The sequence below is a fragment of the Nicotiana sylvestris genome, chromosome 10 (assembly GCF_000393655.2).
Source record: "Nicotiana sylvestris chromosome 10, ASM39365v2, whole genome shotgun sequence".
NCBI classification, from domain to species: domain Eukaryota; kingdom Viridiplantae; phylum Streptophyta; class Magnoliopsida; order Solanales; family Solanaceae; genus Nicotiana; species Nicotiana sylvestris.
The window spans coordinates 131,382,258-131,408,346 of record NC_091066.1 but is presented as its reverse complement, the minus strand read 5'-3'; the positions used below and the strand labels follow the sequence as shown (position 1 = coordinate 131,408,346).

The following is a 26,089-nucleotide window of genomic DNA, read 5'->3' as shown; positions in this document are numbered from 1 at the left end:
TTCAACTGATACTCCTTCGCTGAAAAAGTACATTGTTTAGGTAAGTAAAATTATTCTTTTATGTATATATACTATGTATTATATCTCTTTGACTTTTTGTGTATTTATTTCTTTAAATTTTGACACCCCTTAGTGAAAATCTTGGCTTCGCTACTGTAGACCATTGGCCCTCAACGACTACAGTATTGGTTTGATCGTTACAATGTTATTGCAAATAATTTAGGGGTCGTTTGGTTTGGATACGGCTTATGTTGGGATAAGTTATGTTGGGATTAGTTATACTTGTATTGTATTTTATTCATTATTTGGTATGTTGTATTAAAAATGACAATTGCATAATTTCTAAAAAGAAGGTATTAGCTATCCCGGCACTAATTACCCCACCCTCTAAAGGTATAAGTTATTCCGGTACTAATTTTAATTTCGGAATAACATATACCAGGTTTGCTAACCAAACGAAATATTAAGATGATATTAAAATTTTATACCAGCACTATATCCACTTATACCTCATACCAGTACATGAGTTTATTTTAGCATTAGTAGGTCGATGTACAACTCTAACATTGTCATTGGTGATGAGGCGTGCATGGGGTGTGTGTGTATGTAATTCCAAAGTCTTTGATTCGTTCCCTGTGCTGAAGTTAATTCTACAATTCCTTATTGGGCCATGTAGCACCCACCCAACTATTGCATAACTAAGCCAGTTTTCAAGCTTAATTGCCAAACAACATTCATTGAGAAGAAGAAATACAACAGATTCCCCCCTAGCCCAAAAACCTAATAGGGAGGGTAAAGCGTATTTTCAGAAAAGGATACTCTAAATCTTTTGCTTCTCTGTTTTATTTAATTTGTTCAAAATTAAATAAATCCCCTAAGGGGTCTAGTCTAGGGTGTTCTTTGAAGCTTTTGACCTATTTTTGGAAGCTACTTAGTACTCTCAAAGTACCATCATCCCATTTAATTACTCCAGTTTCTTTTTCCTTTTTGCAGCATCTGGCCATCTGACAAAATTAACAAATTAGCTTCTGCTACTAGAACAATAAGGTAACGTAAAAAAAAATATCAATTCCTCTTCAATTCAATTTCTGCAAAGTGGTCTGTTTCCAAACAAATCCAGCTCAAGATTTTATCATTTTCTCTCTTTCTTGAGCATTTTTGGGTATTGGGTTTCCTATAAATGTAAAGAAATGTGGGGTGGGTCTATTTCTTGTACTCCTCAAATATATTAGCTGGCTTTGTCTTTGTGCCATCAGTACTACTATATGCTTTTCTTCAACAAATGAAATAAGGTATGAGCAAAATACTGTCTTTTTAGTACCTATGTTCAAGTGCCAAAAAAAATGTCATCATCTTCATCTGGAAATAAAATTAGCCCAGCTGTTCTTTTTATCATAGTAATATTAGCTATCATATTCTTTATTTCTGGTATTTTACATTTGTTAGTTAGGTATTTAATGAAACATAGGTTTTCTTCACAATCTACTAGAGACCCTGAAATGTCTGATTCTGGTTCCTATCAAAGGCAATTACAACAGCTTTTTAATCTACATGATTCAGGTTTAGATCAGTCCTTTATTGATGCACTCCCTGTGTTTTTATATAAAGATATAATGGGTTTAAAAGAACCATTTGATTGTGCTGTTTGTCTTTGTGAATTCTCAGAACAAGATAAGTTAAGGCTGCTCCCTTTATGTAGTCATGCTTTTCATATAAGTTGTATAGATACATGGCTTTTGTCAAATTCCACTTGTCCACTTTGTAGAGGGAGTCTTTTTACACCTGGTTTTTGTATTGAAAATCCAATCTTTTACTTTGATGATACAACAAGAGATGAAAATGGAAGTGTTGTTGGTGTTGGTGTTTCTCCTGGTCCAAAATTACATGAGGATATTGATAGTAAGATCAGTTCAAGAAGGGTGTTTTCTGTTAGACTTGGAAAATTCAAGAATACAAATAATGGTATTCTTGAAATTGGGAAAAAGGAAATGGGAGAGACTAGTAATAGTAATTTGGATTCAAGAAGGTGTTTTTCAATGGGATCTTTTCAGTATGTGGTGGCTGATTCAGAATTGCAAGTTGCATTGTGTCCCAATAGTGCTAAAAATCATGGTGTAGATGGTGGTGGTCATCAACTGAGGGGAATTGTGAAAGGGAAAAGTGGACAAAATGGAAATTCTGCAAATGATGGGGATAATTATGGGAAAAGGTTAAATCTTGGAAATAGAGGGGAGAGTTTTTCTGTTTCCAAGATCTGGCTTTGGTCCAAGAAGGATAAATTTCATAATTCTGTTGACAATGTAAGTTTGCCATGGTCTGATCATCATAGATCTCAACCTGTTTGAAGATAGTATAAAGAGGTAGCCCGACGACTAGGCTCCCACTATGAAGGGGTTCGGGGAAGGGCCGGACTGCATTGGGTTTGATGTACACCCCAAATTCATACAAGAGACTTTTTCCGCATCGAACCTGTAATCTCTTGTTCAACATACAACTTTTAGCGTGTCGCCAAGGCTCCCTTCTATTTGAAAATAGTATACAATCTTTTTCTTTTTCCTTTCTTCAATTGCCTTGTAGTTTGGTTAATTAAATTTATTTGATTATTCAGTTGTCATAAGTTCTTTTGGTGCTTTTGCTTTTTCCTTTTTTCCACTTTTCTGCTTTGAATGATGCTTCTTTCCAATTTCCACTTTTGTGGAAGAAGGATAACATGTTCCACTTTATCTTTTTTCTATTAGAATCCCATAAAATTCACCCAAGATTTGAGAAAGTTCTTTTCCTGCTAACTTATGGTTTGAAAATATTACCTCTAGACTTCTTATGCTTAAAGGGACCACTTGGGGTTGCTAAAAAGTTTAAATATTTGATTAATATAATTCCTGCAGTGACATTTTTCAAACTCATTTAAATGCTGCAATCTCAAGAAAAAATAAACCTAGATCAACTCTTGGGACTCTTCCTTCCTATTTTAATAATCCTGTTTGTGTCTCCCAAAAGATTCTCCACAGTTTCAAATCCAATTGCCGGTATTATCCTTTTTTGTCTCATTTGAAGCTCTATGGTATTTGAATAATGCCACAAGGACAACAATTGCTGATTAAATCTGACCCTTAGGCTACTAAATTCTATTTCTTTTAACCTATGGCTGAAAATGTGAAGAGCATATACTCTATTAATGTCAAGCTCCTCCTACTTAAAACATGGTTGAAGTGTATGATTCTTGATCTATAATCAATTCTTACACCCACTAGTAATCAAGATTGGTACACACTTACCTCTTGTTTTTTTTAATTAATTCATCACCCTACCTCGAGAGATCAGTAATATTCTCACTTATTATCAGCATAGTTCAATCCTCAACATATCGATTGATGAGCGAGGCATTTTACCATTTGAGCAAGCCTCGCTCGTATCATGTAATATTAACTTATAAATCTTGTGATATAATCCTGCCTCCCCTAACCCCCCACCCAACCCCAACCCCAAAAAAAAACAAAAAAGTAGGAATACAAAAGCAGTAGCAGGACCTACTAATGCTCTAGTAAATGACAATTTTCCTCTCCCAATTGATTAAATTTATAGAAATTGGTAGTAGCCCCACAAAATATTTTCTTCAGCAAGGTACATGATGGAGCTTCTGATAATGGTGGGAGCAGTGAAAAGTGATGTGGGAGACTTTAGTTATGAATTGGATGGTTTCCAAGCTGTGGGGACATTCAAGTCTTCCTTATATTGCTGTTGCACTAAATTACAAGAAAACTATGTGGGGTGCTGACCTATTGAAAAACATGAACACACTCCTAAGTCCTAATTATTTTGTCCATTAAGCTACCCACTCCACTGTTTTTAATAGGTCAGGGTTGTATTTTAACACATATAAGTTCAAAGTTGACAACTTAACAGTGTTTTGAACTTACAAATAATTGTAGGTAGGACAGATCATAAACTACAATATGACGAATGGAACAACCAACTGTTCTTTATGGACAGTTCATTAGGATATTAAATTAAAGAAAGAAACCAAATGAAAGATTACAACAAACTGTTCCAAATAATGAAGAAAGTTATAAATAAGCATAAAATGGCACTCTATTTGTCTAAAGGGTGCAGTTCACTGACCAATATATTACAAATCTAACTGTATTGCACGAGTTCGAATCCTAATCGCTAGCTTCTTGGACCTTCATTTCTTTTTGTTTTGTAAACACCTATTGGTTTGGTGAAGTACAACAATAATCACTTTTAAACCCGCTATTTAAAATATATTTACAATTTACAATGTATTTAAAGATTATACCCAAACTTCAGGACTAAGTATCCTGAATATTAAGGACATATAATTCGAACTTCTAGACACAATTTTCGAATTTTAAGACACGGTCCTGAAGTTTGAACTTTGAAGTTTAAACTTTAGGATATCGTGTCTTTAAGTTTGAGCAAAATTGACTAATCTTTAAATACATTTGTAAACGGTGGATATATTTTAAACAACATGCTTAAAAATGACTATCTGCTGTCATTTCCACGGTTTAAACATCCAATATGGTAACTCACTTTATGTTATTGTGCCCACCAGATAGTGGAATCAATAATTGATATGCTTTTTTTTCCTGAGATTGTTGCATCATTCTCAATTGAAACTTCTCCAACATAATAACTGGATAGACTTTCACTCTACCTTTCCTACTCCCATTTTTCACCTATATTGCTCGGATCTTTTTAAAGTGCCACCGTGTACGTGTGGAATTTTAAATTTTCATAATATTTGGAGCATCCTACACATGTGCAATATATTTTTTGCCCAAGCAACACAGTTTGCCACGAAACTCCATAGGTAAACTCTGTTGTTTACGTATAATAAGGGTGGTAAGCGAGACGTAACTGAAACCAAGTAGAACCAAGAATATAAAGAAGAAGAGAATAAGAAGGTACGACAAATTGAGAAACCTCACACCAAAAACAAAATGTATCCCAGTTACATGTGGAGCAGCATATCTTTGATGATGGATAAAGTAAAAACAACGCATTTTATATAACTCAAAAAAGAAATGTCTAAAATATAGCCAAGGTCCCAACTCAACCTATATTACAATTCTTGAATGTGATTACTCAAAAATCTAGAAAAAAAATGAGACTTACATATATCAAAACTTTTAACAAGGAGTCCAACAAGGTCTCCTGTGTATGTGCCTCAAAGGCAAAATTCGACTTCCACAATGGCATACTTGGGTTTATCAGATCATAATGTACACTGGCTATCTTTGAAGGAAGGAAAGGAGGAGGACTTTGAGGAGCGAAGCTACTTGAAATCCGACTAGCACATGCTACATCTCCCAGAACAATACAAACAATGAGCTGAAGCCTCCGCGTACTGATTAATAATGTAAGCTCTCGCAAATCATCCTCTTCTAGGGCCATTCAACCTCACAAATCACGAGGAAAATTGTTGACTTGGCCTTCCTCTAATACATCTTTATTATTCACCTTATAAGCTATCCGTATGCGCATGACAAGGGATTTCTGGGGAAACAGGAAAATATTAGAAAAACCAAAACTGCAGTAAGGTTGACAATGTTCACAGGCTATAAATAGTAAGGTCAGCTATAAACCTGCACTTGAAAAATGTATTACAGTGCTCCAAAAAGCCGTGGATGACGGATGTGCATACATATTGCAATAATAATAGAGCATGTGGAAAAAGTGCTTATTTTACAGTCAGGTTTGGAAAAGAATGATCGTGCAAATTGCTAGAAGGTGATCAGACATCAAATGTATGAAAGATATCCATTAAAAGGAATCAGAGATCACATACCTTGCCATGTTGGCTGTTTGTGATTTTCAACTTTTGCGTGATTGATCCATTACCATTTGCAGGTAGCGTATTACCACTTGCTGGATCCAAGTGCAGTTGAAGAAACTGCACCAAAATGACGAAATAAGCATAGTTGACAGATGATGAACATGGTACATGACTTCAAATTAGACCGAGTAAAGTTAATCCAAGTAAATAATTATATGTGACAGTTGCAATAGATGAAGCAATAGGTAAGCAAAAATGAAAAAATTACTCTATGAATGACAAAGCCTGTTTGGACAAGCTTCTAAGATCAGCTTATTTTGAAAAGTACTTTTCCAAAAAAGTATTTTTGGTGAGAAGCAGTTTGTGTTTGGCTAATTAATTTGAAAAAATATTTTTGAGTAGCAATTATTGTTTGGTCAAGCTTTCAAAAAGTGCTTCTAAATGTATTTTTCTTAAAAGTGCTTTTCAAAAAAGTGTTTTTGGGAATAAGTCACAATATTTCTGCTTCTACTCAAAAGCACTTTCTAAAAGCTTGGCCAAATATCTTAACTTTGAGAAAAGAAAAAAAAAAACACTTTTGGCCAAACAGGCTATTAAAATGATTTTTGCCAAACAAATGATTTAGAATCATCACAGAAGATGCAAGGCTCAAGAGGGGAAATTAATGGGCTAATCACAAACCAATCCTTCTATGCCAACTCCCCTTTCCGAGTAAAAGAAAGAATTTTTTAAATAAAAAAAATACAATTACCTTTGGTACTGCTGCTTGGAAAATAAAGTTTGTGAGAACTTCTTGTGACTTGTTTGTAAAACTAGCTTCAATAAGTGTTGTCTGAGGGTTTCCAGGCTGCTTTGAGAAGTTGAACGTTAATTTTAACGAGCTACTATCAAATGCAACTATTGATGGATACGCTGGACCATTGCCTTCTGTAACTGAGAAAAGTAAAAAAGTGTCAACTTTGAAGAAGCTTTAGACTGTACCCAAGTTTAAAGCATAGAATAGAGACCATACCAGGAATTGATGGACTGGAAGGGAACCCATTCAATAAATCCAACATAGGAGAACTTCCAGCTGTAGGCGAGACTTGCACTGAAGGAGCCGAAGGTGAAGACAATCTATCTAATAGATCCAACGGACTTCTAATGTCAACATTGGAGGGCGACACCTGAGTTGTAGATGGTCTGCTATTAGCAGGTGGTGTTCCAATTGACAGAAGATCCAGTAAAACATCGGTGCCACTCTTTTGAGCCTGATTTGTACCTGAAATTCAAAGAGCAGAATGAGAATAATTTCAAGCTCGTGCAAATCCATTCACCTTTCCGTTCTCCCCTTCTCTTTCCTTTTTTACTGGTGATGTTCTTGGGCAAAACAAGTTGGTGGGATTGCCTAAATCTAGTTTTAGGGTAGAATAAAAATTTTAAAGTAGAACTTTAATACTACCCTAACTTTTGATCAAAGATATCGCGTAGGAAGTACAGTCTGAAACACAAAGCATCCCAAATCTGGAATCTAAACTCAGGAATTGTGCTCCTGTTTCCACAATTTACTAGCAAAATTTTTTCTCACACAAATCAACTTGCTAAACATTAACATTCAGTGATCCAAATTATTGTGCTCTGTCCTACAAGTTACTAGCAAAGCTTTTCCACGACACAATTTGACTTCGTAAACAATAATTCCAAGTGCTTGTTATTCTTATATGTTCATTAAACATTTACATCTATGCCCTTCAGATCTTACATGAAAATCACTAGTACATGAGGAAGGACCAAAAATCTTTTTTCTAGTTCCCAAGGACAGAAATATTTTTCTAGTTCCCACAAGTCCAAGATATAAATTTATAAGAAACATTAAGAGGTTGCTTGTTTGGAAGGAAATAAAAAAATAATACCAACATAAAATCCTCCATAAGATAATAGTAGGTTTGGTTAAAAGGATAAGAATAATCTCCACATAACTTATGCAGCGTTTGGTTGGTTGTATAAGAAAAAATAGTTCCTGCATAATTATATGCAGTTTTTGTATTAAATAATACTGCATTAAGTTATGCAGGTGCGAATCTATGTATAATTTAATATGGAATAGAATGTGGAATAAGAATACGTTTATTAGCAAAGTGGGGATTAAATTCATTAAAGACAAAAATGTCCTTAAAGTAAGTAATCCTTGCATAACAATCACTTCATTATTAATTACCAAATAACAACCCCCATAATATTAATCACCGCACAATAATCCCTTCATTATAGCCCCTGGGGGTTGGCAAAGATTGAGGGACTTGTGTCTTCGGTCACGTGTTTGAGCATTGCGCCAAGTAGGGGTAGGAAGTTTGGGCATAACTGAAATCCGAATATTTTGGATTTTTGGATTACGATTGGAATTCGGATTTAATTTTTGAAAACTTCGGATTTTGGATTTGGGATCCAAAAATCCGAATATTTAGCCCCTACCCAATGCTAAGTTCAATATCCTACTAATTCTCAAACCTTAATGCTTCTATTTTCATTCTCAAAATAGAAGCATTAAAGCTTGAGAATTAGTATTATTGCTTGATAATTGTATTACCAGGAATTTCCTTGATAATTGTATTATTGCTTGCATAAATATTTAATATGTATGATTGTGGTGGAAATGAGGAATTGTTAAGGCAACTTAAAATGAATACTTTATTTGAATGTTCATTTTTGTAACAAGAAGAAGCTCAACTTATAGGCTCAAAACCGAAAATCTGAAATAACTAAACCGATTAATCCAAAATCGAACATAAAAAAACCGATCCAATCCGAACTTATTTGGATAGAACTTGGATTGTAATTTCTTGGACCGGAAAACTGAAAATCCAAACATAAATTTTCATATCCAATCTGAACTGCTAGAACAACCCCTAGCTCCAAGTGAACTAACTAAGGTATTTAAATGGAGAAAGATAGAGGCGCATGCCCATCATCCCCGAGTTTCGAAGGCTACAGATTTCTCGGTCATTAAAGAAAGATAATAATAATAATTCCTTCATTACTCACGCATAAACAATGCCTGCACTATAATCCCCGCATAACTAACATGTGAACCCAGCAACCCTAAGTAATTTCTCGGTTATTAAAAAAAAGATAATAATAATTCTTTCATTATTCACGCATAAACAATGCCGCCTGTATAATTCCCACATAACAAACATGTCAACCAACAACCCTAAGTAAATGGTGAATCTATCACGAATCATGTGCAGTTTCCAACTCTAACTTGCCTACTTAATGAGGCGCCAAGTATTTGCAAAAGAAGCCAAGGAGAGATAGCATTTGGATGTTAAACCACTACTAAGCCAGCCCAAGTGGACCAAAAAGCTAGCGGTTGGCAGCCACTTACCAGAGCACAACAAAGTAAATGAAAAAGGGAAAGTAAAATGGATAAGTTCATGCCAATTGCAAATTTCACACATAAAACTAGCGGGCTTGACTTGCTAGAACTTGAGTCAACTAAAAGATAACAACAGGATCTATCTGAGAAAAGCTAGTTAGTCCCTTGTTCCTGAAAGAACTCCGACTTTCCTTTTCGGTCAATCCCAAATATTGTCCACTTCCCTTGAAAGCAACTTTTAGTAAATTTTATGTTAATTATAATAAGTAAATATTCAGGTTAGGCCCTCTTTTTCTTCACCCAACTTTTTCTTTATTCTGTTCTCCAAAAAAAGCCGATTTGTAACCCTCACATGTTCCTTTTGAATTGTTTGACCACCTCATCCGAAATCTTAAATTGTGTGAGGGGGAACACTTCTATTTATTTATACTAGGTCTTCAACACGCCCTCTCACATGTAGACCCAACTCTTTTTATAGGACCAAACACGTGGAAATTCTTTTTAGCAATGGATTGTGGTTCCAAGATCTCCGCCTGCTCAAATAAAAAATACTCCCTCCGTTTCAATTTAAATGACACACTTTCCTTATTAGTACGTTCCAAAAAATGATACATTTTTATATTTGGAAATAATTTAACTTTAAACTTTTCATTTACCCACTTTACCCTTAATGAGAAGCTTTTATAGCCACACAAATGCTATGGCCCCATCAAGCTTTTGCCCCTTAAGCTTTTAGGACCACATGTTTCAAAAGTCTTCTTCTTCTTTTTTCATAAACTTTGTGCCAAGTCAAACTAACTCATCTAAATTGAAACGGAGAGAGTATTAAATAACTTTATTTTCAATATTTGTCTTCATAGACATGCTGATTCAAGTGGCTAAACAATGGTTCTTCTTTTTTTTTTTAAAAAAAAAAAAGTGACGGTGGTGTCGGAACAGCTTCCTTAAACAATGGTTCTTTTTGTGGTAAGAATGGTCAAAGGATACACATTTAAATGCTATACAGGGGAAAGATGAGAATATGAGGAAAATCAGAATAACAAATCAGGCAAACATATTCATGCAATGGAACATAGCAACACTAACCTGATTGTGAAGACACTGGCGCCAGATCAACACCAAGAAGATCCTGAAGAAAGTCTCCACCAGAAGAACTAGGTGCAGGGACATCATCTGAACTAAGATCAAGTAAGTCAACAAGAGGGGCAGCACTAGGCTTGGCAACTCCATTTGGAAGATTAACTGATACTCCTTGAGATGTTGATCCAGCTGCTGGCAAAGAGCCAGCCTTCCTTCCACTGTAGGTTGCTTCATCAAGAACTGGCATTCTTTCAACAAGTGAAGGCCTGAAAAAATACATCCATGATCCAGAAACCCCTATGAGAGAGCTATAACAAAAGTAGAGGCATCGAGCAACCTTTTAAATGGAATCAAACAAACCTGATATTCTGATGCCTCTCAATTACTGAGTTAAATTCAATAGCTCTCTGCTGCAGTTCAAGCACAAAGCTGCCTTTGTACTGAACAATGATGTCATTTATCCGCCTACACCAAATCAGATATTTACAGATTACTCACTTATCCTGAAGAACTCATTTTATCAGTTTCTTACTCTTTGAGAGGCTTAATGCATCATCTTAAAAACAGATTAAACAGGTAAAAATGGAGACATGTGGGATAATGGTAGAGCAAGTTGTGATCTTGTGGACTGCATATGTTAGACTGCTCACTTTTAGTAATCGTATTTCCCGATGTTTTTAATGATTGTACAGCTTTCTCTAAACAAGGAATGACTAGGGAGTCCTTCCAAATGGCTAAAGGTGCAATGACTTTTCGTTTTGAGTTCAGCTAAGGTGTGAGCAAGGGTATCTTCTTCGGGATCTATCACCATAGCCTTTTCCTTTAGCTACGCTAGCAGTTTTTTCTATTATTAGAAGTGTGTCAAACTTGGTGTTATGTCCCGTAATGGAAAGAGAATTTCATAAAGTGTAACATGACAGAAAATACAATAGAGTCAACATGCAAAACGATATTCAACTGAATAACTGAATATGTGTAGTATTAATTCGACAGTAGTTTGTCAGCTACGTATAAGTAACTGTGAATGCATGGACGGAGTAACCAAGCGCCTAAGAACACATACTGTGAACAAGATGGAAAGCGACTCGACAGCTTTAACAAAGCAATCAAACACATCGCCCGAGTAGTGAGATCAAATGAATGGCTCTTAATGGAAGTCTCCACAACATCCACTGCATCAGATTCTGTTACCTGCTCCAAAGAACTATATCAGAGAACCTAGAAGTAAACAATTTCTATGCAGAAATGATTAAAACTGATGATGGCATGTGGCAAACTCCAATAATCTTCATGGTTTTCTTTTAATGAAACATAGTTCAAGTCAGGAGCAAAATGGACCATGAGGATTCATGTAGCTGACCCCAACTGCTATGGGATTGAGGTGATAATATTGTTGTTTACAGTTCAAATCAAACTATAAACTAGTATCACTTCTTTACTTTGTTGAGTGCATCTGAATCTGCACATAACAAAAATTATTCTTCATAGTTAATCAACCTTAGCTTCGCGTCAACATGCGTGGAGTCGAGTTTTTCCAAGATTTATAATTGCATTAATAGCACCACATTATATAGATATACGATAAGAATTTATGTGTTATAGTTCATTAAGAGAATGAAACAATACTGGAATTTGTGGAAGTTGTAGAATCCCGAAGAAACACCTTAAGCAAATGAACAAATGTTAGGTTTGAGGGTTTGTAGGAGAAGGAAGCTTCGCATAATACTTTTTTTCTTTCCATAACCAAGAAGTTTGTTGTTCCGACTTCAATACTTGGTAGATAAACCAAATTTGGCTCATCCGTCAAGAATTGAACTCGTAACGCGTGCCTACCACACATCTCATAATGTGAGACACTTCATTTAGATTATGCAAGAAAATAAATCAGAGGCTGGCAACCCAAGGAATATGATGCAGAATTATTAAGGACAAAAATGTAATGGAAATACAGAGATCAAAATTAGTACTTAAAAGAGTAATTCTTCGAAAGCATGAACTCACTGTCAGTGGTTCTTCAATATCAAGCCTTCCAGCGTTATTTACTAACATGTCACCATATTCTCCAATGCACCAAACCGCAACTCGAACGAGAGTTTCCTAACAAGAAAAGATCATCAAATTGTAAGAAACAATAAGGAACAAAAGGGGAAAAAAGGAAATAGGAGATCTAGGCAATTCTTGAAGTACCTGTTCCCCTGCTGCTTGCACTGCTCTGTATAACGACCGTACTGCATAACCATGGAGGTTAGAAGCATTTGTTATCACCACAATCAGAGAATGCCACACCTCATCCTTCACATAATTTCCAGCCTATTGGATAGAAGACATATTAGTACTCTTTAAGAAAAAACAAAAGAAAGAATACATCCATCAAAACAGGAACAGGGATCAAATGTGGCTCTTTGACACGCATAGTCTGATACATCACAAACTTTTACAATGAGAAATCTCCAAACATGTTGTGACCAAACTACAGCTAGGAGTATAAACACATAAATGAGCAATCATATTTACATCCCTTTGATTTTGAGTTTGGTTCTATAAAAGCTTAATGCAGAATGATTATAGCCATTAGGACCAAGATGATATTTCTCTTCAAGTACTAATTTAAGTGAAAGAAACACCTTGGCCATATGTGGGTATTTGATTTAGGCTGTAACTGATTAACAATTGTAACTACTATGGTTCCTCCACAATAAAGATATGCATTTATAAAGAGTATCTTAAACATTACCCTTCCATGAGAAATATCCTAACTGTAATGCAACATAACCTATATACTGATGAATTACTATTCCTACATATTGAGGCATTTTATGTGAAGGCAGTCTACCAACCAAAAGGATACTGATGCATTTTATGTGAATACGGTTTACCAACCAAAAAGATTACTCACACATTTTAAATGAAGACAGTCTACCAACCAAACAGATTACCTGGATAACTACCAAGCACCAAGACAACACGCAACCTTTTCACTTTACAGTAACATAATTTCGACATACCTCTGTGCAAAGATTGCAGATTTGTGCAGAAAAGATTGAAAATTTCATAAATAAAAAGGAAAAGAATAGATCACCTTGCACATAATCGTCTACACTTGGAATGAATACTAGTACAACTATAAACATTTCTAGAAGTGTAAGCTTCTCCTACGCTACCAGGACATAGTGTAAGGCATGGGTGTGTATAAGGTCAGATTTTCCAAAGCCTTTTTCTTGGGATGGTCAGTCAGATTTTCCGATGTTTCTTAAATTGAATTGAATGGTTAGTCATATTTTCTGAAAACTTCTTCCTTTTTTTCTTCTTTGAATTGTTAGTCAGATTTTCAGACCCCACTATGTGGGATTATACTAGGCTTGTTATTGTTATTGTATTTCTCAAATCCTTTAAAATTAAGGTATAGGGATAAACATAAAATGTTGGATCTAGGTGTGAGGATACAGCTAATAAGCATTTCAAGTAACATTACATGATATTTGATTACATAGAATCATGATCTAGAGGATGTTGCAGAGAACCCAAAAAACCCCCCCCCCCCCCCCCAAACCCACAAATAACAACTCAAGCTTTTAGACGAGGCAGTGACTATTCAACATGTGATTCAAGTAAGTATATATCTGAATTCAAGTCTAGTTGATGCCACCCATGTAAAAGGTATTTCCAGTGCTTGCCCCAAGAAAAGATTAGGCCCTCATGTGAGTGGGAGTTGTAGAGTTTTAAATAAAACTTATGTTTCCTAATTAACAGAAAGACCATATGGCCTACTAATAGTCTTAAACTCAAACAGAAAGATCATAATACAATGAAATCTATCAAAGTATGCATACCTCAGGGAGAACCTTAAGCATCTGATCGATGTACCAAATTTTCTCTGGTGAGAACCTGGAGTACCATAAGCAGTTGTAAGTTGGAGATGCATTTGAAGATGCCTTGGAAGAGAACAAACAATGCAGTTGTTTGGGAAAGTTATCTAATAATATTACAACACATGAATCCCCGCTTCTCCTGGGGACGCAACCAGAACAATCAAGAGAAACAAAAACATGAAAATAACAAATGAAGGGACAAAAAAACACATCTATCCTCCCTCACTAACAGTAAAAGCAGATGCACTCTGTGAATTCTCAGAATCAAAATCATAGTTCCCACAAACATTTTCAGTGTTCACTTACTTTTCCACAATCGAACAGATTTTGGCAGTGAGATCTCCCCTAAACTCCGGATCACTTGCTTCTAGATATTCAATTAACTCCTTCGTCATAGGCTTCACATTGCTCTCGTTTACTAAGAGATACACAAGTTCAACGGCTCTTTTACGAATCGATGGATCGGTATCCTGAAAATTGAACAAGGCACAAGTTGCTGTATGTTTGATATAAGTGGAACATCAGCGAATAGTATTTCCTAATATGCTAGTTTAACTGAAGAAGCCACATAATCTGACAAGTAGAAATGCCATTATCAATCTGTGGAAGCACAAGCTATTACATGATCCGGCTAGTCGGGGTATCATTTACAGCTTATGCTCTAGAAATATTTGAACAGAGGTAGTTCACATGTCAAAGGGAAAGAACAATGAGTACGACGAAGTGGAAAAACTATTAGAAAGAATAGATGGTAAAGGTCAAATACCTTCACACATTCCAAAATTGTTGCCCGATGCCTCTGCACTGCTTGACTATCTACAGCCAGAGCTTTCATCAACATGTTCAGTGCAACATATCTGAAATAATTGGACCTCACTCACTAAGATTAAAAAAGAACCCATGCTAACAAGACAAATAGCAACAGACTATCACACAGATATATCTAACAGTACAAGAATCATACAGAGAAGTGACTAGGAAAGAATCCCCTCCTTTCTATAGCCTCAAAAGAAAAGGGCAAAAGCAAAGAAATAAACAGGCGACTGTATTTAGCATGTGGTGCAGACTTAGGGGCATGCCAAAGATCTGTCACGGCACCAAATTCTGCAAATATAAGCAGTGAACAGCCACATGTATTTTCTCACCCAAAAGAAAAACCTGTATATCACAATCACAATAAACAAGGGGTTCAAAGAGACAATAGAATTTCTAATAACCATTAACACCTGGACAACTATAGTATAAGAATACCCAATAGATTGAAGGCACACAACAAGTAGAAGCATAGTATAAACCACTTAATTGCTAAATACATACGAGATTAATAGAGTTTGGACACAGAAGTGCATATTGAATGTAGAGGCTGTTTATAACTGAATTTTTCTTTGGTTAAGCAATTTCTCAAGTGTATGACACCACTGGTCATCACACCAGGACCCAAAAGACAAAGTCACCAGATAAGATAACCCCAACATATTGCCGGTGAAATATGCAAAAATAGAAGATTGAGAATAACCTGATATTGTTATCACGGTTGGACAAAAATCTTCCCAGAATATTAATAGCAAGTACCCTCAAACCGCCATTATCTTCAACGCTCATAATGGTTGCAACACATTCATAAAGAATAGCATTGCCTGCATTTTTGTTTGATTCAGTTTTTGTTGCCACCTAGAGAAGATTTCAGACTTGTTAGGAAAATCTATATTTCATCATACAGTATAACCTTCTTAAGGGTTGAAATACGACCAGAGAAACTGCTACTTACTCATAAAATACAATTGATATGATTGTACCGTGATAGTAAGCAGAGAACAAGCACTTGAAGTGGAAAAAAAAAAAGATTCTCCTTACTGTGTTGCATAAGCTCGTAGACCCATTCAGGCACACACTTATTGTTGTGAATATTCTCACTTTGTTGCATGTTTTAAATACAAGCCTCTTTGAGAAAACTTCATTAGATCTCCACAACAAGCAAGTAAGGCGTTTGCTTCAAAAATTTGAAGAAGCGTTTCAACCAAAACATTTTTTTGCAAAAGTTGTTTTTCAACCAAAGACCAAAAAGAAAAGTTTTACAGTTTTTGCATAAATTACAATTTTTTGCCTTCTTGGTGTTTGGTTGAAACACAGTTTTAAGTTTTAACAATTTTTTTTTTTTTTTTTTGGCGGGGGGGAGGGGGGGGCAGGGGATTCAAAACAAGTTTTTCAAAATTTTGAAGCAAACGGCACCTAAATGTATTCAGATATTTCCGGGCCAAGGACCACATGAAGCCTTTGCCGTGGCAAAGTTTCAAAAGAAGTGAAGCTAAGCCCAAACTGAGAGGAGTATAATTCTGCCAGTCAATATTGCACGTAGAAGAATACGAAAAGATAAACAAAAAAGACTAGATTTATTTACCAAAAAAGACAATTCCAAACCTAAACTACACAGTGCACAAACTAACCATACTCTTGCTTCTGTAATCATAGAGTAAACTGTTAATTAAATTTCATCTATGCTAAGGGCAAGAGTTGAGTGATGCACTGCCAAAGCATTGACAAAAATCACTAGCAGGAAAGCATTTAGAAAACTTCAAGATCTAACAACTCCATGATATGATACACATCAAGACGCAAAGAGGCACAACCTGAGCGAGAATATCATTCATAGCATCACTGGCATTGGCATCATCTTGTCCCAAAGCACACAAGAGCCTAAGCAATCTTATATGGAGGAAAGGATCTGTAATGCCAGAAACGTCATACTCAGGCGCATATGGACTGTTTGTGAGATCCTTCAGAATTTTGACTAAACCATCTGTGCATTTCTAGAACCACACATGGAAAAAAGAAAAATTAAAAACAATATGAATGCCACATCAAATAGAAGGTAAAGTTTTTGATTCTTGACTTTATCAAATTTCAAATATCTACTCCAGCATGTGTAGGTGCAGCTTACACTAATCCTGTTTTAGTTAAAAGGAGGCTGGAAGAAGTACAATAGGAATGAAGCTCTTTGATTACATCCTTTAAATGAACGGTCGACTTACCTTTCTGAAATATTCAAGAGCCTCCGTACTAATTTTACATAGATCTATACAAAGCTGGACGCCTGTAATGAGAACTCCGTGGTGTTTCTCACTTAACAAGGCTGCTGCAGGGTTTATAAAATTTTCAGCGAGATCGGGGACCTTCCTTATAATTCTTATAGAGCAAAGCGCTGCCTACAGTAGAGCAAAGTAGAGTGAATACACTGATAAAAAGCAACCATTTGCGAGAGAGCACAAAAGAAACATCAAATTTCTACTGAGTCAAATACTCATGTCATGAGAAAAATTAAAAGACTTTAAAGAGGCATTTGGGCAATATTTGGTTGGTTGAAGTAGAAAAGAAAGACTGAAAGAGTATCGGAAGCTAAAGTTGAAAAAGGGTATTTGGAAGTGCGTTTGGTGTAAACAACAAATACATGATTAAGTGAATACCCATAGAGAAAATGACAGAGCCAACAACAACAATGAGGGTCCAAGTATAGAGTTCACATGAAAAAATTAAATAAGTTGATTGTGGAAAGAAATACATAAATGCACAATGATATAAGGAGAAGAAATGCTAATAAGCAGCTCCTTTTCTTAAGAGACTTACCTTCTTTCGGATATTAGGATCTCTAAACTTTAACAACCTTTCAACTTCTGGTGCAAGGTCACGAGCCATTTCTGCAGAACCAATATTCCCCAGGGCACAAAGAGCAAGTCCAACAATATATTGGTTAGTGTGGTTAAGATCTCTATTCAAAAGTTAAGGTATCTGAATGTAACTGAGAATTTGGAATAAACTGAGCGACAATAGCTATTACCTTTAAAAGTTGTACAAATCAAAGAGCAATAGCCTAATCAACTGAAAGTGCTTTGGGGAAAAAAGAAAAAGAAAAGGTAAAAGAAAAAGACCTTCACCAGTATCTCTTTCTTAATTATGCCCTTTAATCTGGTTCGAGTGCACATATAAAGAGACATCTTTTGAAGAGGAAATAGTGAAACACAAGAAAAGGATACTGCTTTATAGAATTGGTAACCAACATTAGAACTTCTTGTCTTTCGTCAAGCAACAACATTAGGCCAAGATATCCTATTCTTTTCTCTGGAAATCCTGGAGAAGCAATCAGCTTCAAGCATTCCATTTGACCAAAGTGTGTGGGGTAACCCAGCATGTGAATGAACATTAGCTTCGCAATATTACGATGTCTATAATCTTGATCATTTTCACTGATTGCAGCTCTAATAGCAGCACACTCTTTTCTTACTACACCACGCTCCTCTGCTGCAGTTTTGCAAGCACGGATAGCCCGAATCATGTCCCTGCATTAGACCAATAAGCGCATATAATCTTCTATTGCAGGCTTTTATCAGGAATCTTCTATTATTAAGCTCTTATTATCTCATGACATCATAAGTTGACATAATTAAAGTCTGACAGGGAAACTTGTTAACCACACCACATTTCTTTCTGTGCTAGTGAGTTTAAAAGGGATTCAAATGGGATTGTCAGAAACGAAAAATATCAAACTTCTCAAAGCAGACAAATAGAGTAATTGAGGCAGTTCACAACCTGTGAATGCTCCCTCTGGAAGAGCTTAAGATGTTTTATATGGTTGAACCACCTCGCCCTTTAAAATTTTTTATCTTATGCAAAAGAAAAAAAAAATATTCTGGTACAGATAATTTGCAAAGCACCAATGCTGCTTCAGGGGTATAAAAGTGTCACAAGTGCCACTCTTTAACTGAACCTATACATGAACCTTAGCTTTAGAAGTAAATGCATAAACAATAAATTATGTATTAAGCCATTTGGGGTTGTGGAAGACTGTAGCACTAGCAGACATTGTTACGGCTTGGAGATGAAGGAGAGTCAAAGGTGGCGGCCAGAAGAAGCTGCACTACTTCGTGCCTACATGAAGCAATATTAACCCAAAGAACGGAATATCATTTCTAAATATGAGAAAAACTCCTGACAGGGAGCCAAAATCTTGCCTTGAACACTGGAAAAACTACTTGAAACCTGGGATCAAGAAGGGATCTTTAAATCCCGAAGAACAAAATCTTGTCATCTGCCTTCAAGCAAAGTAGGACAACAAGTAAGAAAATTTCCACTGAAGTCCCTTGTCATACTGCTAAAAATTAGGCAAGTGATTGAAGTTCTCAAAGAAAAACTGATTAAACAGCTTCAGAAATCCCCGCAACGTCAAGACTCAAGAATACACTGACCCGCCTTCTGTTCCTGCTGTCTTCGGTGGTGGGTCACTGCAAGGAGGAATCTGAGGGAAGTACAATCACATATTGGAGACTTTTGCAGAGAAATACGTGCAGCCAGAGATCTTTGCTTTTCAAATTTCAACCCCCCTTGCTTTTGCCATCCATATATCATGCCAAATCTTGAACTGCCACCAGCTCTATCTTCAAGTCCAGTGGCTGTGAATGAACCGGTGAATTCCACCACTACTTCACCACCTTCATCTGTTCTCCACTGTGGATATCATCTTTAACTTCATCATCTTCTGATTTATCCCCTTCTGTTACTCTCGCCCTTGCACACTTTGAATCGGTGTTACATTTGGATGAGGTGGTTCACTCGGATTTGGGTTTGACAAGATTGATTCTATTCGATTCAGCAACTGGGTACCTTAATCCAGTATTGCAAAGAGCTGTAAGAAGGAAAACAAAACTGGGTACAGCATAAGAAGGAGGCAAAGCATGGAGGCTGAACCGGCTGGAGCAACAACTAGAGTCAGAGAAGGGCAGAAAAAGGAGGGAAATGAAGTAAATAGAAGAAACGATGAGGTGTTTACGTGAAAAGGAAATGGCTTTTCTTCAAAGGATGGAGAGGGAACACAGAGATCAACTCAATGCCTTACAGAGAGATGCATCTGCTAAAGAGGCAAAGTTAATGGAGGCTTGGAGTAGTAAGCAATTGAAGTAGTTAATGGAGGCTTGGAGTAGTAAGCAATTGAAGTCAATGGCTTTTCTTGCTATAATTTCTGTAGTGAAAGTAGACGAGCCAGCCCTGGGGATGAGTTAGGGGTGTTCGTCGGTCGGTACGGTACGGTATTTAGACATTTCGGTTCGGTATTCGGTTTCTTAAAATGCTATACCAATACCGTACCTAATTAAATTCGGTATGGTTCGATTTTTCTCCTTTCGGTTTCAGTTTATTCGGTTCGGTAACTTCGGTTTATTCGGTTTGAATACTAACTAGTGCATCGAGTCATAGACGGTAATATTCTTAATTAAAGTACTCAAAAGTACAAAACTAAAAATGTTTGTTGATAAAAGTTTTGTCCAAAATCAGCAAATATCAACCTAGAGAGAGAAAATTGCACATAAAGGAATAAATTTGATCATTAGAAATGTCTTGTTACTTGCTTAGAGTTAACTGATGAACTTAGAGAATAAAGGAAAGTAAAATTTTAGATTTTTTATATTTATGTTATAATTAATAATATGTGTTTTTGTATAATATAATATATATTTCGGTATGATATCGGTATTTCGGTATTTCATTTTAAAATACCAAATATCATACCTAATACCATTTTTTTTTAAAACTTAAACCAAATACCATACCGAATATCAAAATATCGAATGCCAAATACCAAAATATTTTGTTTCAGTACAGTAATTCGGTATTTACCAAATTATGCACAGCCCTAGATGAGTGCATTTAAAGATGATGCACTAGAAAAAATACTGATATTGTTCAATCACATGGAAAAGAACAGGTTGAGGAGATGATACACATTCTGGATGCATTATGTGAGTACATTAGAGATGAACCAAAATTTGAGCCTCTAGATAGGTTGAGTGGTGCCCCACCCAAGCCTTCCGTTGAGGAGGCTCCGAAATTGGATCTTAAACCCTTACCCTCTCATCTCATTATGCATATTTGGGAAGTGAAGAGTGATACTCAAGTCATTCCCAAAAGAGATAGTATCAAGTATCTTGGGTCTATAATCCAAGGCGACAGGGACATTGATGAGGATGTTACTCACCGCATTAAAGTGGGGTGGATGAGATGGAGGCTAGGTTCGGGGGTGTTATGCGATAAGAATGCGCCGCCTAGACTTAAAAGGCAAATTCTAAAGGATGGTGGTTAGATCTAAGGGTGTATTATATAAATTTATAACTGTACCAATAATTAGAGTTGGTTTTTTATTTTATTAAAATAAATCGAAAAAATACCAAACCGTACTGAATAAATTTACATGTGGAAAATATATATATATATATATATATATAAGTTTAAAAATAATAAAGCATTAAATTTTTCTTTTGGCCTTTAGAATTATGAAAACGGTTACAAGCCAACAAGTAATTAAACTCAAAATCCTAATTCTCATACCTATTATGCTGCTCCTACTGAAACTAAATTATTTTTAGCATATTCACTAGAAAGACACAAAGTACTCTAACGATTATGAGTAGCAAACTATAATGTATTGAATATGTTTCCTTTCGTATGATTTAGATTTATCATTTTGAATATTTAATCTTCTATAGACTTTATTCTTCAGTCCCAACTTGGTTAATATCTTTTCACTCGTGTGATTTATATTTTCTTTGTCTCTACTTAGTTTCTTTTAAGTTGTTGTAGAATAGTTAATAAATCTATACTCTGGCCATCTTTCATATTTTCTTAATTCATCACTCTTTAAACAGGATAGTTTTGCAAAGTCCAATAAATGTATATATGTTACTGCATTTTACTTCTACTAGACCAACTATGTTGTATAGAGCTGAGTGTTGGCCCGTCAAGAAGTCCCATGTCCAGAAGATGAAAGTAGTTGAAATGAGAATGTTGAGATGGATGAGCGGACATACCAGGAAAGACAAGATTAGGAATGAAGTTATTAGGGATAAGGTAGGAGTGGCCTCTGTGGAAGACAAGCTATGGGAATCGAGGTTGCGATGGTTTGGACATGTGAAAAAGAGAGACATAGATGTCCCTTTCAGGAGGTGAGAGAGGTTGACTATGGCGGGCTTGAGGAAGGGCAGGGGTAGGCCAAAGAAGTATTGGGGAAAGGTGATTAGGCAGGACATGTTATTGCTTCACCTAATCGAGGACATGACTCGCAAGTCACAATAGGAAGGTGTGGAGGTCGAGGATTACGGTGATAGGTTGACAGGTAGTTGTGAGTTTCTCCTAGGCTTACCAGTAGTACTAGTACTATTCTTGTATTCTTTTATTCTTAGTTCTTTATTACTTGTTATATCACTCGCTTCCATTACCTTATTACATTACTGCTGATATTGCTTGTTGCTTTATTTTTGTTCCTTAACCCGAGGGTATATCGGAAACAGCCTTTCAGCCTTTATAGGGTAGGGGTAAGGCTGCGTACACTCTATCCTCCCCAGATCTCACATATGAGATTAAGCTAGGTTTGTTGTTGTTGTTGTTGTCTAACTTGCAGGAAGAGATGTTGTTGAGGGTGCTAAGGGAGCACAAACACCCCATTGGATGGACAATGTTTGACATAAAGGGTATTAGCCCCGCATGCACAAAATACTCATGGAAGAAGGACATAAGCCTAGCGTGGAACATCAGCGCCGCCTAAGTTCGATCATGAAACAGGTGGTAAGAAAATATGTGATTAGTGGCTCGACGCAGGTGTTGTATTTCTTATCTCCAACATAAGTGGGTAAGCTTTGTCCAATGTGTACTTAAAAAGAGAGGTATGACTGTTGTAATGAAAGGACAAAATGAATTAATCCCAACTAGAACAGCAATTGGTGAGCAAATATGCATAGACTACAAAAAGTTGAATAATGCTACATGTAAAGATCACTTCCCCCTTCCCTTTTTTAATCAAATGCTTGACAGGTTAGCCTGACAGGAATACTACTGTTTCCTCGATGGCTACTCGGAGTATAATCAAATTGCTATTGCCCCGGAGAATCAAGAGAACACCACTTTTACATGCTTGCATGGCACTTGTGCATTTAAGAGAATACCCAGTCGCGTTATGCAATGCACCTCGGACTTTTCAAAGGTGTATGATGGCAATTTTCACCGATATTGTGGAACGATTTATTGAGGTCTCTATCGATGATTTTTCTATGTTTGGTCCCTTTTTTTTATGAATGTTTAACCAATCTTGTTAAAGTGTTTGCTAGGTGTGAGGAGACTAATCTTGTGTTGAACTGGGAGAAGTGTCATTTTATGGTGCAAAGGCATAGTGTTGGGGCACAAGGTGTCCAAAGACGGGTTGGAAGTTGACAAGGCTAAGGTGGAAGCAATTGAAAAGTTGCCACCACCAATTTCCATGAAAGGAGTCCGAAATTTTCTAGGACATGCAGGTTTCTATCGTCAATTCATTAAGGATTTCTCAAAAATTTCATCCCCATTGTGCAAGTTGTTAGAAAAGGATGAGTCTCTCAAATTCGATGATGCTTGTCTGAAGGCATTCGAGGAGCTGAAACAGAAGTTAGTGAGTGCACCAATTATAGTGGCTCCGGACTGGAATGAGTCATTTGAGCTAATGTGTGATGCCAACGGTGGTGCAATTGGAATCGTGTTGGGCCAAATGAGGAACGAAGTGTTTCACTCCATTTACTACGCAAGCAAAACTCTTACTTCTGCTCAAATCAATTATACTGTGACCGAAAAGGAGTTGCTTGTTGTAGTTTAGGCATTTGATAAATTTCGAGCTTACTTGGTTGGCACCAAAGTCATCGTCTACACATACTATTTAGCCATCGTGTATTTATTTGGAGAAAAAAAAAGATGCTAAACCGAGGCTAATTTGTTGGTTTTACTCCTGCATGAAATTGACTTGGAGATCTGAGACCGTAAAGGAACAGAGAATCAAGTGGTTGATCCAATGTCTAGGTCGGAAACTCAGAATCATGTGACTGAGGGAGGTGTGATCAATGAGACCTTTCCTGATGAGCAATTGTTGCAGTCCCAAACAAGTTCGGTTCGGCTATTTGAATCCTCACTGACCATGTTACTCCATTTAAATCATCTCATGCCAATAATAAGCACATACAAATATTAAGTACTCGAAGTTATGTATATTTTCTAATCGTAAATATCTCGGAAAAGGTTAAAGCACTCCTAGAAAGCATAAGACCATAAAAGTGCAAAGTCTAAAACATATTCTCACCAATATCTATAGCTAGGTGAGACCATCAAACCCGAAAATATCTATCAACCATTACTAACAAACCAATACTTTTACACAGCAACCATCCTGCAATCCCACACTAGCTAGAATTATACAATATGAATCCTCAATACCCATTTCCCTCCATTTGAACCCCTTTCATTCCAATACTCAAAAGCAACTTTCGACGAAACTCAAAAACAAAAATAAAAACAGACAAATATCAACACTATTATAATAACAACAACAACAATTAAATATTAGTCTAAAACAAGTTTGGGTCAGCTATATGAATCCTCACTGACCATGTTACTCTATTTAAATCATCTTAATTCATCAAAATAACAATGAACCAGATAAAAATGTGCAAACTTAATCCAATAACAAATACAAGAATAGGGAGTTTGAATGTGGGGTGTTCGGGGGGGGGGGGTGTTGGTACCTAAGACGCGTGCCGGAGGAAAAGGGATTCATGATTGGTGAAATTGCAGAGAAATATATGGATCAGATCCAGAAAGTGTATAGATTCTTTTAACTGTTTTGTTTTCTCTCCAACTTGATCAACCCCGCAATAATAAATGGAGTTTTTAGGCTCCCGCCATTACAGCTCAATAAAATTGAAAAAAATTCAGTGAGATGAAAGGAAAATTTTTGGATTGGAGATGAAAATTGAAGGATCTGAGAAGGAATTCAGTGGGGTTCTTGGCAGAGGTTTGGATCTGGAAATGGAAAAATAAGAACAAGAACGGGAGGGAGGGAGACAGAAAGAACGTATTACAGAGTGGAAATACATATATATATATATATATATATATATATATATATATATATATATATATATATATATATATATATATATATATATAGTATATACAAATTAATTAAGTTTAGTATTATGTTTTTCTTTTTAGGAAAAAATAAATTTTGAGTCATTTTTTTTTTGTCAAATATCAAATTTTATTTAACCAGTAATATATTCACTCTTTCTAAGTACTTCTTCCATTTTGCTTTATGTTGTCTTTTGATGTGTAATTAGGACAATGTCACGTGTCTTCTTCTTCATATCGTCTCCTTTCCCTATAATGTGCGCATGTTCCTTTCTATCCAAGTATGGTATATTAGTGTTGCAAACAGAAATGCCAGAATACTACCATAAGCTCGACTATTTTTTGTTCTTGCACTCAGCCATTTAACTTGCTCTTCCCATGAACCAATCTGATGCTTCTCTCCTATCCAGTTAAGCAGAGTGTCTCATATGTTCCTTGAGTATTAACATTCAAAGTACAAGTGAGTCGTAGTTTCATTTTTCCCATTCTTACATAGAACACATCCAAGATCAACTTGTATGCCCTATGCCACTAGTCTATCCATAGTAGTAAATCTGCGATTTAGAGCTAGCCATAGTATAAAGTTGTGTCTAGGGACACTTGTACCCAGTAGTAAGGCTTTCCACCCAACCTTTGGATACCGAGGTCTTGATAGAGTGTACATCTTCTGAATACTGAATTGTCCCCTTCTGCAAAACTTGTTAATATTTGCAAAGGATTCAATATTTTTGTACCAGTCTCTAATATCAAATACCTTCCTTACCAGCCAGCAAGCTTGATTAGGAGTCTGCATAATATTGAAATCATTCTTCTTTATATACACTGAGTGTATCCATTTGATCCAGAGAGCATCCTTCTTTGAATGTACTGCCCACACTAGCTTACACAGTGCTGTTTTGTTCCACCATTCAAAGTTTATAACATTTAAACCTCCAGCTGATACAGGCATGTATATTCTGTCCCAAAAGATCAAAGCTCTCTTTGAAGGACTATAGCTTCCTGTCCATAGGAAAATTCTACAGACAG

At 36.1% G+C, this 26,089-nt stretch overlaps 2 protein-coding genes across 2 annotated transcripts; one reads left to right on the top strand and one right to left on the bottom strand.

Annotated features, from left to right (window-relative positions):
- The first annotated feature begins 730 nt into the window (after nucleotides 1–730).
- On the top strand, nucleotides 731–2,617 carry LOC104226327 (RING-H2 finger protein ATL47). Its single transcript, XM_009778293.2, has one exon. It carries the CDS (start codon nucleotides 1,344–1,346, stop codon nucleotides 2,343–2,345), a length of 1,002 nt encoding a protein of 333 aa, XP_009776595.1. The 5' UTR covers nucleotides 731–1,343; the 3' UTR covers nucleotides 2,346–2,617.
- A 2,312-nt stretch (nucleotides 2,618–4,929) lies between these two features.
- Nucleotides 4,930–25,010, bottom strand: LOC104226328 (AP-1 complex subunit gamma-2-like). Its single transcript, XM_009778294.2, has 18 exons — nucleotides 24,679–25,010; nucleotides 18,133–18,435; nucleotides 17,726–17,867; nucleotides 17,134–17,307; nucleotides 16,732–16,911; nucleotides 15,621–15,775; nucleotides 14,871–14,961; nucleotides 14,411–14,574; nucleotides 14,066–14,120; nucleotides 12,423–12,545; nucleotides 12,237–12,332; nucleotides 11,299–11,426; nucleotides 10,596–10,700; nucleotides 10,242–10,501; nucleotides 6,813–7,061; nucleotides 6,552–6,733; nucleotides 5,813–5,917; nucleotides 4,930–5,520 (listed from the first exon to the last, which is right to left on the bottom strand). The coding sequence occupies exons 1-18, from the start codon at nucleotides 24,708–24,710 to the stop codon at nucleotides 5,425–5,427; spliced, it is 2,640 nt and encodes an 879-aa protein (XP_009776596.1). The 5' UTR covers nucleotides 24,711–25,010; the 3' UTR covers nucleotides 4,930–5,424.
- Between the last annotated feature and the right edge of the window lie 1,079 nt (nucleotides 25,011–26,089).